Source organism: Gobius niger (genome assembly GCF_951799975.1).
Source record: "Gobius niger genome assembly, chromosome: 1".
Classification (NCBI taxonomy): domain Eukaryota; kingdom Metazoa; phylum Chordata; class Actinopteri; order Gobiiformes; family Gobiidae; genus Gobius; species Gobius niger.
Window position 1 is genome coordinate 961,287 of NC_136852.1, and position 17,388 is coordinate 978,674.

At 40.6% G+C, this 17,388-nt stretch overlaps 1 protein-coding gene across 1 annotated transcript; it reads left to right on the forward strand.

Annotated features, from left to right (window-relative positions):
• Window positions 1-4,498: 4,498 nt before the first annotated feature.
• Window positions 4,499-16,054, forward strand: LOC306978449 (polyunsaturated fatty acid lipoxygenase ALOX15B-like; the record flags this gene model as incomplete). The annotated part of the gene is made up of 15 exons (XM_079576983.1): window positions 4,499-4,601; window positions 6,964-7,130; window positions 7,196-7,400; window positions 9,957-10,038; window positions 10,111-10,227; window positions 10,295-10,398; window positions 10,467-10,621; window positions 10,966-11,109; window positions 11,182-11,385; window positions 13,578-13,676; window positions 13,751-13,920; window positions 14,001-14,122; window positions 14,203-14,303; window positions 15,632-15,802; window positions 15,875-16,054. 15 exons carry the CDS (start codon window positions 4,499-4,501, stop codon window positions 16,052-16,054), a joined length of 2,124 nt encoding a protein of 707 aa, XP_079433109.1.
• Between the last annotated feature and the right edge of the window lie 1,334 nt (window positions 16,055-17,388).

The window sequence follows — 17,388 nt, forward strand, 5'->3', positions numbered from 1 at the left end:
TAAGATTTCTTACTAAGTAAAATTAACTTGCTGCATGGACAGATAATTTGACTAGTTTTAAGTATTTTTATCTTGAAATGCTGGTATTTTATCTTGTTTTTAGCTACCTCTTATTTGCAGTGTACAAACTGTCCACACTGGAAAAAGGACTTAACTAGATCAGGATAAACATCTCAATTTGAGCAAAACAATCCACATTTTAGTTGTTTTGACTGGTTAAGAAGTTGTTGTGCATTTGTCCTGGATTATTTCACTTGTTCTGAGATGTTTCTGACTCGTTTCGATACATTTCGTCCTTATTTCAGGTCATTTTCTTTGCCAATGGGGAAAGAAAGTTGGTCTTATCTCATTGGCAGTTTTACTTTCTTATTTCAAGCGAGATTTACCCTAGAACTGGTCTGAAATGTCCTCAAACAAGCAAAGCAAACTCGGTCCGATCAGGAAAAGTGTCTAAATGAGTGAAAACCGCTCAAAACAAGAAACATTTCCTCAATTCAAGTCATTTAAGCCAATGCTTGATATTCACTTTTTGCAGTGCAAAAAAAGTAACAAAAATGGTGCAATGTCTAATATGAACAAAAAGTACAAAACGAGGAACAGAAAGATAAAAAGTACAACATAGAAATAAACTAAACAGTGTGAAAGGAACATGCTGCCTCTGTCCTCATGGGTCGAGCCTGTGGCCTTAAAGCACATTTTCACTGTGTTTCTGGCAGTTTAGTTCAATACCACGACCACTCATCAGGCCACATTTGCTTTGGACACTGTGTATCCTGGAGCTTTGGAGGTCATTGACTCATCACTGCGTCCTTTACGCCGGGTGGGGCCGCTCGTCTTCGTCGTTTCATAGATTGAAACATTGGTGTCTTTTGATTTATAAATGTATTGCTGGACTCGTCCCTCCGTATCTGCAGCAGCTCAGTGAGCTGAGGACATGGGCGGACCGGCCATATGTCCATTCTGGAAGAGAACGGCCACCATTCCCGCCTCCACCGAGCTTTACCCAAATCTAAAAGCTAAAAAGAAAAGCATCAAAATAGCGAGAAAAGGGGGATGAAAAGTCAAACAAACACAACAAAAGATGTTAGAAAAAATAATTTAAAAAACAACAAAAATATGACAAAAATGTGGCGACGAAAAGTTTCCGTCACTTTTGTAGGTCTTAGCTTTCAAATGAGGCGTTACATTGTTGATCTCCAGTCGAGAAGCTTTTAGATTTGGGTAGAGCCCAGTATAAAAAAACATGAATCTAAAAGGAATTCCGTGGAGTATGGTGCACCACAAGGTTCAATTTTGGGACCATTATTATTTATTATTTATATGAATGATTTTGCTTCTGTTTCTACGACCGCCTTTTCTGCTCTTTTTGCTGATGATGCCGATCAAAAAAACAATAATAAAAAGCAGAATTGGGGAAAATGCACTCGTTAGTGTTACGGCGGGTGGTGAGAGGTCAAAATATGTATTTGTGGAAGTGTCACGATTACGCTAATTTGGGCCAGGCTGGTCAGAGTCCAGGGCTGTTTCTCAGTCCCAGCCGCCCCAGGCTGAGGAGCAACAGCAGCTCCAGCCTGCGCTCTCAGGACCTCCTCCTGCTCTCAGGACCTCCTCCTGCTCTTTGAATGGGATTTCCCAACGTTCTACCGGTCATTATTTTCTGATAAAGGACCTCTGAAAAAAATAATGACGCTGCCAATGGTAACGGAGTTGGTGCTTTCATATCACTCTGCACGTACGTAGCAGCGACACTATCTGTCCCGTCACTGAGAGAGAAGTCGGGGAATCGCTCGTGAAGTTAGCGTGAGTCTGACTTTCAACTTACCCAGAGATTCACCACCTCCTCCAACTGCACCTTCAGCTAAGTAGCTAGGCTAGCTGCTAGCCTTGCTGCTTCTAGCCTAGCCAAACGTTGCCGAGCAACGCGCAAACTTTTGGGAACTATTTGTCGTGGAAGTCATTAAATAAACCTTTGGACCTTCATAAAAGTGTACTAAGTTTATGTTGTGTGTGTTCAGTTGGCAAATGGCCGTATAATAAGCGGATAATGTAGAGAACGCTGGTCATTATCGGGAAAATAAGCACCTTCAGGGCGAACCGGACCCCGACGCGAAGCCTTACGTATTATCTTGATTTAAACTTTAAATTATGCAATGTTTATTTTGTGATCATCTGTGTAAAACTGTAACTTGTATGTAAACCTGTTCCCTGCATCTGGGCCAGGACACTCTTGATATTGATATCTATGATCTCTATAGGGGAGCAGCGCTGTCCTCCAGTCACACCAAACACTTATCAGAGCAGACACGAGCTGTGGGCACTGAGCCAACTCACAATTCTATAGAAAAGCTGGCAGAGAGCTGTGATTGGCTCAGAGCAGACACGCCTGTGACCAGAGAGCTGTGATTGGCTCAGAGCAGACACGCCTGTGACCAGAGACTTTATCAACGTCCTCTCAGGAAGTCACATGTCGCTGCTGTTCCTCCACCTCCCTGTTCTCTGCAGTCGCTGCGTTTGTTTCAATCCAGTCACGTGACCCTGATCTACACTCGGGGTCACACGGTGTCACGGGTTCCACTCCCTTTGTCTGGAACAAACTCGATAAGTAAAAACACAAAGATGCAATGAACACAAACGCACACGGACACACACAGATTCCAACGGCATTTCTTTCAGAGTTTTGGCAACATAGCCACTTTTACTTATTTACTAATTCTAGGGCACTGATTTATAAAATCTATGTTGCAAAGTCCAATTCTTGTCTTAACATGGTCAAAAAGACACGTGTGAAGTGTGGAAACGGCAACAGAGCCAGTTACCACCGGTTCTGTTTGCAAAATAATAACAATAATCACAATAATAATAGTAACAAAACAGTGGAAGCACAATGGTGTGTAACTTTGCAGTGAAATCATCCGGCTCAGATCGCATTGTTGTCCGATCATATTTTACTTATTATTTATGTTATTAATTGATTTTAATATCTTTATGCCCTTATAGTTTTAAAGTTTTCATAGCTTCATTTTTAATCTAAATTCTGTGTAATGTGTTTTTTGTGGCACGAGTGTAACAAGAGCGAGCTCCATTAGCGACTTCGAGGAACAATGTGACAAAGTGATTTATTCTTATGTACCTTTGGATGATGTTATAATCTTATTGAAACTGTTCTTTTCAGAAAAACGCCCTGTTTAAACCAAAAGGGCTTGATTTATATGAACCTCTCGATCTCTTTTATAAATGTCAGGGGGGTTTATCTCTCTCCAGCACCAGAGAAGCTTCTTGGGGAAAAAGCACCAAAACAGCCACAAAAAATGAGAAGAAAAACAAGGATGTAAACGCAACAAAAATGTGACAAAAAATCAACAAAATGTGACGAAAACTCAACAAAAATCTGACAAAAATGCAACAAAAATGTGACAAAAACTCAACAAAAATGTGACGAAAACTCAACAAAAATGTGACAAAAATTCAACAAAAATGAAAAAAAAGTGACAAAAATTCAACAAAAATGTGACAAAAACTCAACAAAAATGTGACAAAAATTCAACAGAAATTTAACAAAAATTCAACAAAAATGTGACAAAAATTCAACACAAATTTAACAAAAATTCAACAAAAGATGTGACAAAAATTGAACAAAAATGTGACAAAAACGCAACAAAAATTTAACAAAAATTCAACAAAAAATGTGACAAAAACTCAACAAAAATGTGACAAAAATTCAACAAAAATGAAAAAAAAGTGAAAAAAATTTAACAAAAATTTAACAAAAATTCAACAAAAATGTGACAAAAACTCAACACAATATTAACAAAAATTCAACAAAAGATGTGACAAAAATTCAACAAAAGATGTGACAAAAATTGAACAAAAATGTGACAAAAACGCAACAAAAATTTAACAAAAATTCAACAAAAAATGTGACAAAAACTCAACAAAAATGTGACAAAAATTGAACAAAAATGTGACAAAAACTCAACAAAAATTCAACAAAAATGAAAAAAAACAAAACAAAAAAAAACATACAAAAGGTGACACAACACAGCAACAACACGAGGAAAAAGATCAGTTTTGTGGGTCTTAGCTTTCAAATGAGGTGTTACACAGGCCTATAGCCAAAGAGGACAGAGTGCATTTGGTTTAGGCGGGTGGTAAGAGGTTAAAAACAGAATGCAGTCCAGGTAAAACTGTGATACTAATATATGACATAGACCCATGACATGTCAAGCCTTTGTTATAATTTAGATGATTATGGCTTAACGTCCATTTTATAAATATTCTAATTTTCTGAGATGATTTATTTTTTTTGTTTTAATTTACAAACTGAGCTATAAAAACCAAGGCCTAAGTATGTGCAGGATTATAGTTTTCAGAGGACCCACCTCTTGATCTCTTTTATAAATGTTGGGGGTTTATCTCTCTCCAGCACGTGGAAAGAGATCCCCCCCCCCTACACAGCCGCCGATAATCATAACATGATTATAGGAGTTTAACCTCCCCAATGTTCAGAGGAAAGTCCCGCCCTTGGGTCGGCCCACAAATACAGGCCGAGGTCAGAGGCGGACACTGGTCTGAGCAGCAGATCCTGGTCCGGCTCCGTCCAGGTAAGACCTCACACTGACGGGGAACAGAACTAACCTCGAGTGGGGAGGGAGGGGTTGGGAAGTGGATTTAGAATAATAATAATACTAATGCACTTGCTTTACATTGCACTATTCGTTCACTCCATTAAAAACAGAATGCAGTCCAGGTAAAACTAAATAGGATATTGTGAAAAAGTTCATTTATTTGTGATATACTAATATATGACGTAGACCAGGGGGAGGCAACGTCAGGCCCGGGGTCCAAATCCGGCCGTCCAGCACAGAACCTCTGGCCCTCAAGATGATTTTGAGGAACATGATTACCCAAATCCGAGAGTACTTTTAACATTATTAGAGTTAAATGGGAGAAAGAAAGGTTGGAATACTCTCAATACACCCAATGAGGTCATATATTATGGACAACACTGGCATGTGAAAGAAGTGCACTGGAAAACGAATAATTGTTTTAAGGATGAAGTGGCATAAATCTACTTGAATTAGATTAAATCTAAGGTTTGAGTAGATTTGGTCTGGTCTTGGGCGAGATAAAAACTCTAGTCATCGTTATTCTCTTAATTCAGATAATTTTCGGTCATTTAAGGGGAAAAACTAAATTTTTTCAGTTTTCAGGTTTTGGGCCAAATCTGTCTCTGAACATATAAGCTTTCACCCGGAAACAGAAAATATGCCTAATCTTCACAATAACATATTTAAATATTGCGCTGATTCAATGTTCCCCCATAGACTTATATGGGAGAACACAATTTCAAGGCCCTTTTCTCCAAACACATGTTTCTGTCATTGTGGCGACACTATGTCCACGTCAGTCGGACCTAAAGACGTCACATTTTCCAGCCTTGGACTGAACAAGATTTGGAAGATTTTTTCAGAGGGATTTTTTATTATTTAATCCCTTAAGCTCCATTTATTGAGTTTTGAATGTCAAAAAATAAGGCGAAAATAATTTTTTTACACATTTTTCCACTAAAAAACAGCTTATTTTGAAACTAAACAAGAAATCCAAAATCCCCTCTGAGAAAGTCTTGGCAACTCATTCATCAATAAAATGAAACCATAAATTTGTGCTCTATCCATTATTCAGATTTCGTTGCCAAAAAGATGGGAAATTTGGGGCATTTTTAGGCATGAAACACCTTGTTCTTGTACAGCACTTTGGTCGACTATGGTTGTTTTTAAATGTGCTTTATAAATAAAATTGGCATTGACATTGACAAAAGATAAACTTGCAATGTATTTTTTTCTCACATTTATGTCAGTGATCGACAGCAAACGTTTCAAATTGATATCTGTAAATATAAATTTTTTCCCTATTCACCTGCAGTGTCTCGCCTTAAAGTGAAAAACAATTATTTGTCTGATTTCAAGTGGGTTTTATTCTTGTTCCATCGGCGCTGTCGCATTTGTATCTTGGATCAGTTCAAACCGACTCAAATTCAACATAGAAGAACTTTAATTCAAGCAATTTTAAGTCATTTATCTCATTTAAGAGGGCCTTGTTTCCAGTGTTGTGTAAACAATAAAGAAAATCGGCCTCTGCCAAGAAAACTTGCCTCCCCCTGATGTAGACCCATGCCATGTCAAGCCTTGTCAAGCCTTTGTTATAAAATGGACGTTAAGCCATAATCATCTATGGCTTAACGTCCATTTTATAAATATTCCAATTTTCTAAGATGTTTTATTTATTTATTGTTTTTACAAACTGAGCCATAATAGCCAAGGACTAAGTATGTGCAGGATTATAGTTTTCAGAGGACCCACATTTCTATCTTTATAATCATTTGTTTTATTGATTTCATGCAATATTTTAATCTTTGTTTAAAAGCTGTAAGCCAAAATCATCAAAACAAAGGCTTGACATATAGACTCAGGACATGCAAAATGACATGTATTAGTTTCACATTTTTTAATTACAGAAATAAATGAACTTTTTCATGATATTCTGATTTCCCGAGTTTCACCTGTATATTGAGACATGAGATACATGCACAGAAAATGTGGTCTTGGCTCAACAAAAGTAGCAGGGAAAGATAATAGAAACATAGTGGTGTAGTAGTAGTAGTAATAGTATCTACTTTTCATCATGTGTTACACTCGCTCTCCTTGGCCCCGCCCCTGCTCCAGCTAATGCACAAGCAAGAACTAACAATGGCCTTGAATCAGTCATTAACTAAACCTGTTTTGTGAAGGGATTTGTTTGTTTGTTTCCAGATGTTTCAAGTCTCCCTGAAAGCTGAAAGTTCGCTGAGTCAGTTCACTCGGTTCTTTCAGTTTTCAGGGAAACAAACACAGTTGACTCAGTGAACTGGGCTCACCGACTCCCCTTAACAACAGACACATTTCATTTGGAACGTTCTGTTTTCAGGGTTCATTGTTCTGAAGCTGAAGATGGCGTCATACACTGTCAAAATCTTTACTGGGGACCGCCCTCTTTCACACACTTTTAACAACGTCTACATCAAGCTGGTGGGTGAGGATGGAGAGAGTGAACGTAAATGGGTGAAGGGGATGTTCGGCTTCTTCCACGGATCAGTAAGTCGTCTACAGTATTCATTAACACGTGCATGACAGCACCTCTCACATCTGGATGATTTCAGGAATCTACAATCTCTCTGAGCTGCAAGGAAAGCCTGGGGAAGCTGCTGATGATTGAGCTGGATAAGCAGCAGCTGCCACTGTTTGCTCAAGACAACTGGTTTGTGGACAAAGTGGAGGTGACGTCTCCAGAAGGACAAGTTTATAAGTTTCCCATTTATCAGTGGATCGAGGATGAGGATACTCACTACTACATGGAGGGGACAGGTCAGTGCAGGCTGGGGACACTTCTTTCAGGGAATGTTCAAATTCCATTCTAATAAGCTTCTTCAGCTGTTCCTAAAAGAGTCAGTCTCTTCATCAGTGACTTTAAAAGCTTTGAGTTTAACCATGTTGTTCAGAGCCATGGGAAGATATTTTAGTTTGGGGATGCTGAGGGAAAAAATACTTTTTCTGTGCATAAATCCTATTTATTAACCTCTTAACTCCTCTGAACCGAGAGCATTTTCTCCAGTTCAGCTTTACCCAAATCCTGTAACCCAGTGTAACGCCTCATTTGAAAGCTAAAATCTACAAAACTCATCTGAATGGATCTTTTTCCTCACATCATCAGATTTTTTTTCCATCATTCTTTGGGGTATTCAACTCATTATTGTTACTTTTTGGTACATTTTTTGTCAAATAGTAAATTTTTTGTCACTTTTTGTCACATTTGTCCTTTTGTTGTCAATTTTTTTTTTGTCAAATTTTTGTCAATTTTTTGCCACTTTTTCATCATCTTTTCATAATTTTTTTTGTCAATTTTTTGTCTTTTCTTTGTCATTTTTCATACATTTTTTTGGTCCTTTTCTGTCAATTTTTTGTGACATTTTAGCCACTTTTTCATCATTTTTTGTAAATTTTTCGTAATTTTTTTGTCACTTTCTGTTTTTTTTTGTCCGTTTTTTGTCAAAGTTTTCGCACTTTTTTTCCATCATTGTTTTCGTCTCAGTTCTGTCGCCATTTTCTCACCTTTTTCCAGAAGCTTTTGGATTGGGGTAAAGCCAAACTGGAGAAAATATGCTCAGTTCAGGTGGGAGTTAAGGGGTTAATATTGCCTGCAGTTCACAAACTATCCACCAGGGGGTGTTGCAGCGCCCTCAGCACCCTGGGTTCCCACGGCCTTGATGTTGTTCCATTTACGGCCCTTATGTTGACTCTCATTATAAATCATGCACTAGAGTCGGTCTGCCATTATACATCAGGGTTAAATGCTTTGAATAGGCCTGTTCATCAGTGATGTCCGTGTAGGCTCTCAGTCGTACAGGAGTTGTTCATCTTCAATGAGGGTTCTTGAGTTATCGTCTGTACTTTGTAGTCAAAGTGTCGAACGTTCCGCCTCTTCCTCCAAAAGGCTTCGTCAGCGACACTAAGGTTCAGTTCAGCCCAGATAGACCACAGGGAGGAGTTCAATTTGGCTCCTCCCCTCTATTAGCAGCTACTCTCACCAGTAGGTAAACATCTTTGCAGTCATGAGTCTTTGTAGTTCTAACTTCCAACGACCCTAGTCTCAGCTGATCACTGAGGCATTGAGTCAATGAGAGCCCGGTCACAAAAAATGTCATCGTACAAAAGTGACACTGGCCAAGGCCACATCAGGACATGCAAAAAATACATAATGGCTCCGTCAAAAACGCTACAGGAAGTCGTACATCTTGCCTCAAACCTGGAACCTTCAAAATCATATTTCTTGAACTTCTGACTTCTGATCCCAGAGTTTTCAATCGAAAGCCTCATATTTTGGTCAATGTCCCAGACCCATGTGGCTTTCAAAATCATCAGTTACATTTATGAAATATATTTGTGCGTGGTCATGACAAGGCCGCAAGTAAGAGGCCATTTTCAACAAAAATCAAAGCCTCATATTTTTCAGAGACTTTGTTGGATTGGAACGGACACAATCCGGCGCGCCTTCACATTCTCGAGCTGGACCTAACGTTGCGCAAACGCAGCCACTACCGGCAAAAATGCCTTTAAAGTGGCTTTAAAGTGGCTTGTAAGTGGCTTGTAAGTGGCCCACCCATCCACTGTTAAAATAGCTAGATTTCTAAGCCTTGCAGCACGCTGGTCTCTGTCAGAAATTCTCCTCAAATTCATCAATTTTATCTTAATTAGACTCCTAAGCCTGTATACTACCCCTCTGTCATAGAAAGAAGCTTTAATTTCTATGTTTTTGGCTCCAAATTCCACTTTTTGGACTGTACAATCACAAGTTCTGTCCTGATTGGCTGTTTCCTGTCCGTCTCTCTGTGTGTTCCTCCTACTACATGGTCTGACCAAAATATTGTTTCACCCATCGAGGGTGCTGCAATTCGGCTCCTCCCCTCTATTAGCAGCTACTCTCACCTGTAGGTAAACATCTTTGTAGTCATGAGTCTTTGTAGTTCTAACTTCCAACGACCCTAGTCTCAGCTGATCACTGATAATTACCCACCCATTGATCTGTGTGTCGGCCTCATTGACATGACAATAGGTCAGTAGGCAGGTAATAAGCAGTGATCAGCTGAGATTAAAACCACAAAGATTCATAACTACAAAGATGTTTACCTACAGGAGAGTAGCTGCTGAACCTCCCCGTGGTCTTTATCTGGGCTGAACTGAAACTTTAGTGTAGCTGACGAAGCCTTTTGGATGAAGAAGTGAAATGTTTGACACTTGAACTACACAGGACAGACGATGACTCAAGAACCTTCATTGAAGATGTTCATCAGTGAGTGTGATAGCTTTGAGTTGGCCTATCTAGGTAGTATAATGTGACTTAAGTTTGTTTTTTGAACACTGTAGCCACGTTTGCCTTTGAGGAACAGAAAGCTGTGGTCAAAGGAGCGCGGGAGCTCGAGCTCGAGCGCAGAAAAGAACAATACAGGTGAGCACCTAATGTTCCTTACATTTTTTTAATAATGTGATCAGCGTTATTGTATATCTGCATCCCTTCCAGTTGGGCGGTTTATGAAAAGGGAATGCCTTACTGCATGAGCACAGAGGATGGTCTGCCTTCCGAAGTCAAATTCTCTTACTCAAAAACTATTGAATTCACCCGGACATATTTTCAAGGGTAAGTCATTTTCACAATAGTGTTGAATATTTTGTGAGTTACTGATTTGATAATGTTTTGTTCAAAGGCTTGGAGTGATGAAACTGACTGGTTTGGCCAACTGTGTCGAACCTTGGCCCGACTTTGATTGTCTACACAGAGTGTTCAACTGGCACAAAGACGAAACCTCAGGTAAAGTCCTGAATCTAAAGCTCTGGTGTTAGTGACTTCAGAGTCATCACTGTGCTGATGTTTCTCAGAGTACGTGTACGAGCACTGGAGGGACGACGCTTTCTTCGGTTCCCAGTACCTGAGTGGACTCAACCCCATCCTGATCCGACGCTGCACCGCTCTGCCTCAGCACTTTCCTGTCACGGATGAGATGGTCCACTTGGATTTAAACGGGGAAATGGAGGTCTGTGCTCACTCGAAAGACTTTTGATTAAAAAGTAGATCAAAGCCAAATGTTTTACAAATGTAACCATTTGTTTAGAACTGACACCTGGCGCTATATCAGATGTTACATAAGTATTATTAAACAATCCTACTTTTTCTGAAGTCCCTCACTCGCTAATCAGAATCGTGGTGCCATCACTCCGACCAATGAGACGAGTTCCTGCCTGTCAGGAACTCGATTACTTCCAAATGTCACTGTCACTCTCTCCTCACGTTACAAACCTACAGACTATCACTTTAAAGTAACAAGAATGAGAAACAGTCCGTCAATGTTGTGGATAATAAGTGTTGTTCGTGTTTTAGAAAGGAAACATGTTCCTGTGTGATTACAAGCTTTTGGATGGAGTGAAGACCAATGTGATCAATGGTGAACATCAGTATCTCACGGCTCCGCTCGTCCTCCTTCACAAAACCCCGATGGATGAGCTGAAGCCTGTGGCCATTCAGGTGAGGAGCATGTCCAGAGCTCTGGTGTTACACTCTAGTGTAAAGAGTTACAGGTTTGATTTTCTCCTGCAGCTCAAACAGAAACCAGCAGAGGACAACCCGATCTTCATCCCCTCTGACCGTGAGTACGACTGGTTATTGGCCAAGACCTTTGTGAGAAGCGCCGACTTCCATGACCACGAGCTCAATGTGCACCTGCTGCGCACTCACCTGCTGGCGGAGGTCTTCGCTGTGGCTTTACTGAGGAACATCCCCAGAGTGCACCCTCTTTACAAGGTACAGTACGCACTAAAGACGGGCTCATTCACCAGTCGCTCCCCAAAGTCACTGATGCGTTTCTTAGTCACATATTTCTTGAACTTCTGACCCCTTATCCCAGAGTTTTCAATCGAAAGCCTCACATTTCGGCCAATGTCCCAGACCCATGTGGCTTTCAAAATTATCAGTTACATTTATGAAATATATTTGTGCGTGGTCATGACAAGGCCGCAAGTCAGAGGCCATTTTCAACAAAAATCAAAGCCTCATGTCTTTCACAGACTTTGTTGGATTGGAATGGACACAATCCGGCGCGCCTGCACATTCCCGAGCTGGACCTAACGTTGCGCAAACGCAGTCACTACCGGAAAAAATGCCTTTAAAGTGGCTTGTAAGTGGCTTGTAAGTGGCTTGTAAGTGGCCCACCCATCCACTGTTAAAATAGCTAGATTTCTAAGCCTTGCAGCACGCTGGTCTCTGTCAGAATTTCTCCTCAAATTCATAAATTTTATTTTAATTAGACTCCCAAGCCTGTATACTACCCCGCTGTCATAGAAAGAAGCTTTAATTTCTACGTTTTTGGCTCCAAATTCCACTTTTTGTACAATCACAGGTTCTGTTCTGATTGGCTGTTTCCTGTCCGTCTCTCTGTGTGTTCCTCTAGGGCTGTGCAATTAATTGAAATTCGATTACGATTTCTATTACAACAGTAAACGATTACAAAATTGGCATAATCGCAAAAAATCGATTATATATATTTATTTTTTCAATTCAATTTTTTTTTTTTTTTTCGAAGTTTTTATTTTAATTTTTTTCAAAAAAATATTTTTTGCAAAGCAGACTTGCGTTATTTCAGGCCGCTGGGATTATTTTACCTTCGCTTTTCATGTGCCATGGCTCATGCTTTTGTCAGACATAAAAACAAACAGCGCTGTGTGATGATGTCATCAGGTCGCATTGCTCAGTTTACTTGTGCAAGTGGGAGGGCTGGCCAGCAGGGGGCAGGTGTGAAACAGGAACCTCTCTTTAATCCAGGCGTACTTGAAATCATTTGTACTTTTATGACTGTCCAGAAAACTTAAAATATCATCATAGTATTTTGATAAATAAAATGAAGATAGACTTTTTTTAAAGGCAACAAATAATCGTTTGAAAAATCGTGATTTCAATTATGACAAAAATAATCGTGATTATTATTTTTTTCAATAATCGAGCAGCCCTATGTTCCTCCTACTACATGGGTCTGACCAAAATGTCGTTTCACCCATCGAGGGTGCTGCAGGGCTGGAGAAAACTCTCAACTCTTTGGACACCCAGACAAATTTTCTCTAATTACAAAATGCTCCGTTTTCTGCACAAACATGAGTGCGGGTTATGTATATGTTTAGTGGCACCATATCACTCAGCTTGTGTAGCTCCATAGGTAGAGCACTGGACTCTCAACCATGAGACTGCAAGATCAATCCCAACCCTGAATCGTTTTTTTTTTTTTGACTGGGCACCTACATACTGGGTATTGCGGCAATAAAGTTCACTGGCCAGAGAAAAGATTTCAACGATGCAGGACGGGATGGAACTGAGGCGAAAGTGAAAAGACACCTATGGGGGCGGAGCCAACGTCAACTTTGTTGTAGAGCGAGGCCGTTCAGCACAGACCTTCATCACATGACAACAAACTAAAAATATAATTGTGGCCACGCCCCAATTAGTTAGTGACATTTTGACAGGAAATCTTAATCTCTTAACTCCCGCCTTAACCGAGAGGATCTTTTTCCTCACGTCATCAGATTTTTTTTTGCATCATTTTTTGTTGGGTATTCAACTCATTTTTGTAACTTTTTTGTCATTTTTTTGGTCATTGTTTGTCACATTTTTTGTCATTTTTTGGTCACATTTTTTGGTCACATTTTTATCATATTTTTCTCACTTTTTTGTCACACTTCCATCATAGTTTTTGTCTCAGTTTTGTTGCTATTTTCACAGCTTTTTTTCAAGAAGCTTTTGTATTGGGGTAAAGCCAAACTGGAGAAAATGTGCTCGGTTCAGGTGGGAGTTAAGGCGCATCAATCTCTGAACACGCTGCCATGGGATCGTCCCTAAAACAAAGTCATTTTGTGGCCGTTAAAATATATCTCCTTGGAGTAAACAAAGATGTAAGGCACGGCTGCATGTTTCTGATCATCATTTAAATTGTCTAATCTTTTTTTCAGCTCCTTCTTCCTCACACTCGTTACACCTTTGTCATCAACACTTTGGCGAGAAAACAACTCATTTCAGAAGAGGTGGGTTCTGAAGGGGTTTTGACAAAGGTAAGCCATCATTTCATAGATAGTATGTCCCTAATGCACAATGATGATTAAAAACAATCAAACTTCTGTCTCAGTATGCAGCCGCTGGTGGTGAGGGTGTGGTCTCCATCCTGCAGGGTGCGCTGTCCTCACTGACCTACCGCTCCCTCTGTCTCCCAGAGGACATTAAGGACAGAGGGGTCGAGTCAGTGCCCAAATACTACTACAGAGACGACGGGCTCCGGCTGTGGGACATCATACACAGGTACAAAGGATTCTGAGGAGGCTGTTCGTTCTACTGCTGCAACAGAGACACATGTGACTGTGAAATGATGATCTTTTAAGGTTTGTGAGCGGCATCTTGACCAACTACTACAAGAGCGACAGCGACGTCCAAAAGGACTCGGAGCTGCAGAACTTCATCAAGGATGTGTTTGAACATGGATTTCTGTCTCGCAAAGAATCAGGTGAGTCATTTGGTAAACCCAGTTCTTTACCAAACAGTTGGACAATAATGAGGTTTATAATGAAAGTCGTGATGTTTTAGGAATCCCCCAGAGCTTCAGTGCAGTGGATGAACTGGTGAAGTTTGTCACTATGGTCATTTTCACCTGCTCCGCCCAGCACTCAGCGGTCAACAATGGACAGGTGATGATGTGAACTACCTTGTATATCTGCAAACGCCCACATACGGTTTTCCTCTGGTAACGAAACGATCTGTTTAGTCCTTCAGTGTCTTGTAAAAGGAGACATTTGTGTAAGAAAAGACGGTGTATCGTGCACCAGCTCGTTGTTTGCGTTGTCGTGACAGTGTTTCATCCTGAAAGGTGTGAAATGCGCTAATGAACTCATGGGTGACCGTTTCCCGCCCTCCACGTCCACGCAAACCCCCGGTCACACCCGCCTCCTCTCCACCCCGCCCTGTGTCTCTCTCACACCAAAACCACAAACATGCAGAGTTAAAAAATACAAATAAAATACACCGTCCACAGTGTGAGCGAGGATACAAAACACACATGGGAGTATCTGAGTATCTCTGCAAACTTCAGTTCAGATCCTGAATCAACATTAGTGTCATGTTGTGTTCTCTGGAGCCTGTGCTCACAGCGGCGAGAGAGACAAGTCTGAGCCGAAGTCTGAACTGAAGTCTGAGCTGAAGTCTGAGCTGAAGTCTGAGCTGAAGTCTGAGCCGAAGTCTGAGCCGAAGTCTGAGCCGAAGTCTGAGCCGAAGTCTGAGCCGAAGTCTGAGCCGAAGTCTGAGCCGAAGTCTGAACTGAAGTCTGACTGAAGTCTGAGCTGAAGTCTGAGCTGAAGTCTGAGCTGAAGTCTGAGCTGAAGTCTGAGCCGAAGTCTGACTGAAGTCTGAGCTGAAGTCTGAGCTGAAGTCTGAGCTGAAGTCTGAGCCGAAGTCTGAGCCGAAGTCTGAGCCGAAGTCTGAGCTGAAGTCTGAGCCGAAGTCTGAGCCGAAGTCTGACTGAAGTCTGAGCTGAAGTCTGAGCTGAAGTCTGAGCCGAAGTCTGACTGAAGTCTGAGCTGAAGTCTGAGCTGAAGTCTGAGCTGAAGTCTGAACTGAAGTCTGAGCTGAAGTCTGAGCTGAAGTCTGAGCTGAAGTCTGAGCTGAAGTCTGACTGAAGTCTGAGCTGAAGTCTGAGCTGAAGTCTGAACTGAAGTCTGAGCTGAAGTCTGACTGAAGTCTGAGCTGAAGTCTGACTGAAGTCTGAGCTGAAGTCTGAGCCGAAGTCTGAGCCGAAGTCTGAGCCGAAGTCTGAGCCGAAGTCTGAGCCGAAGTCTGAGCCGAGGTCTGAGCCGAGGTCTGAGCCGAGGTCTGAGCCGAAGTCTGAGCCGAAGTCTGAGCCGAAGTCTGAGCCGAAGTCTGAGCCGAAGTCTGAGCATACAGGCGGAGCAGAGAAACTCAGGAGGCACCAACTATTAAACTGTTACATTGAAACTCTGTTACTGATTTCGATGCTTTGCAGTTGGACATTGGGAACTGGATGCCCAACTTCCCGCCCACCTTACAACGCGCCCCGCCCACCGTCAAGGGCGGAGCCAACGAGCACATCTTTCTGCAAACGCTCCCTGACGTCAACGCCACCGTGAACATCCTGGCCATTCTCTGGCTCCTCAGCGAACAGTACAACGACGTCGTAAGTGACTTTTACTACTCTGAGCTACTGTTGTGTGATTGGTTTAATGACTTTTTTATGCTGTTCTCTCAGTATCCTCTTGGCTGGTACCCAGAAGAACTGTTCTGTGAGGAGGTTCCCCTCGACCTGATCAAGAAGTTTGGAGAAGAACTGAAAGAGTTAGGTGCAGCTATTGGCAAACGGAACACAAATCTGGACCTGCCGTACAAGTATCTGGATCCAGAGTTGATGGAGAATAGTGTGGCAATTTAAAACTTGAATTGAGTTCGATTTCACCTTTTTTTGTCCTGATTTCTGGTGGAGGGCAGAGTGCTGATACTGGCTTTGTGCTTGACCAGTGCTGCCGAATGTATCGTGTTTCTTACAGCATTAATTCCAAACTAATCAAATGACGTCTGGTAGATATTGGGAGGAAAATCTTTCAAAATAAACTGAACTGAAATGAAAGACTTGTGTTGTCGTGCGTGATGTGGATAATGGTGTGATTATTTTTAGAGCGAATAATATATTGCAGAGTAGTTGTAGGTTTCTCCTGACTGACTGACTTTCTAAAATAAATCTAGTGCCAAACACTCATCCTTGAATTAAGTCTTTTTTTACGCTCCAAAAATCTCTAATCACGATTTTCAACGTTGAAACAAACAATATCTTATTTTAACTCCTAAAAAAACTGATTTAAGATTTCTGAACTAAATAAGACAAATAATAAAGGTCTGTGCTAAAAACAAGACTATAATGCAAAGTCGATGGCTTAAAATAAGTGAATAACTCTAAAAGTTAGTGAAATAATCTAGCATGACTAAAAATAAGATTTAAAATTTGCAGTGCACACTTTAGGTGTCAGTCGGTTCACAGTCTTTTCTTTAGGTCACACTAGCTTTTCAGTTCGTACAAACAAAACGAAACAGGAAGCAAGACAAGAAACAAGACCGCAGCAGATGGTCCAGCTAAACGTAAATAAAGAGGTTAGCTACGGAGCAGTTCTGAACAGGGCTAACGTCGAGCCAACCTTACCGTCGCACGCCCGTCTCCAGCCCGACTCCAGCCCGACTCGGCCGCCGCGGTGCTTCGATCGCCTCCCAGCAGACCCCCGACCAAACACACCGAGAGAGCCGTGAGAGAGCATCTTTATTTATCTATCTTAAGAATCCTTGTCTCTGTTTTAAAATCTTCTTTTTATTTTTTATTTTTGTTATTTTTTATTATTTTTATTATTGTTTTTTGTTGCTGTTCAGTTCATGATAAAATCAGTTCATTATAAAATCAGTTCATTATAAAATCAGTTCATTATAAAGTCAGTTCATTATAAAAATCAGTTCATTATAAAGTCAGTTCATTATAAAGTCAGTTCATTATAAAATCAGTTCATAATAAAGTCAGTTCATTATAAAGTCAGTTCATTATAAAATCAGTTCATAATAAAGTCAGTTCATTATAAAGTCAGTTCATTATAAAATCAGTTCATAATAAAGTCAGTTCATTATAAAATCAGTTCATTATAAAATCAGTTCATTATAAAGTCAGTTCATAATAAAGTCAGTTCATTATAAAATCAGTTCATAATAAAGTCAGTTCATAATAAAGTC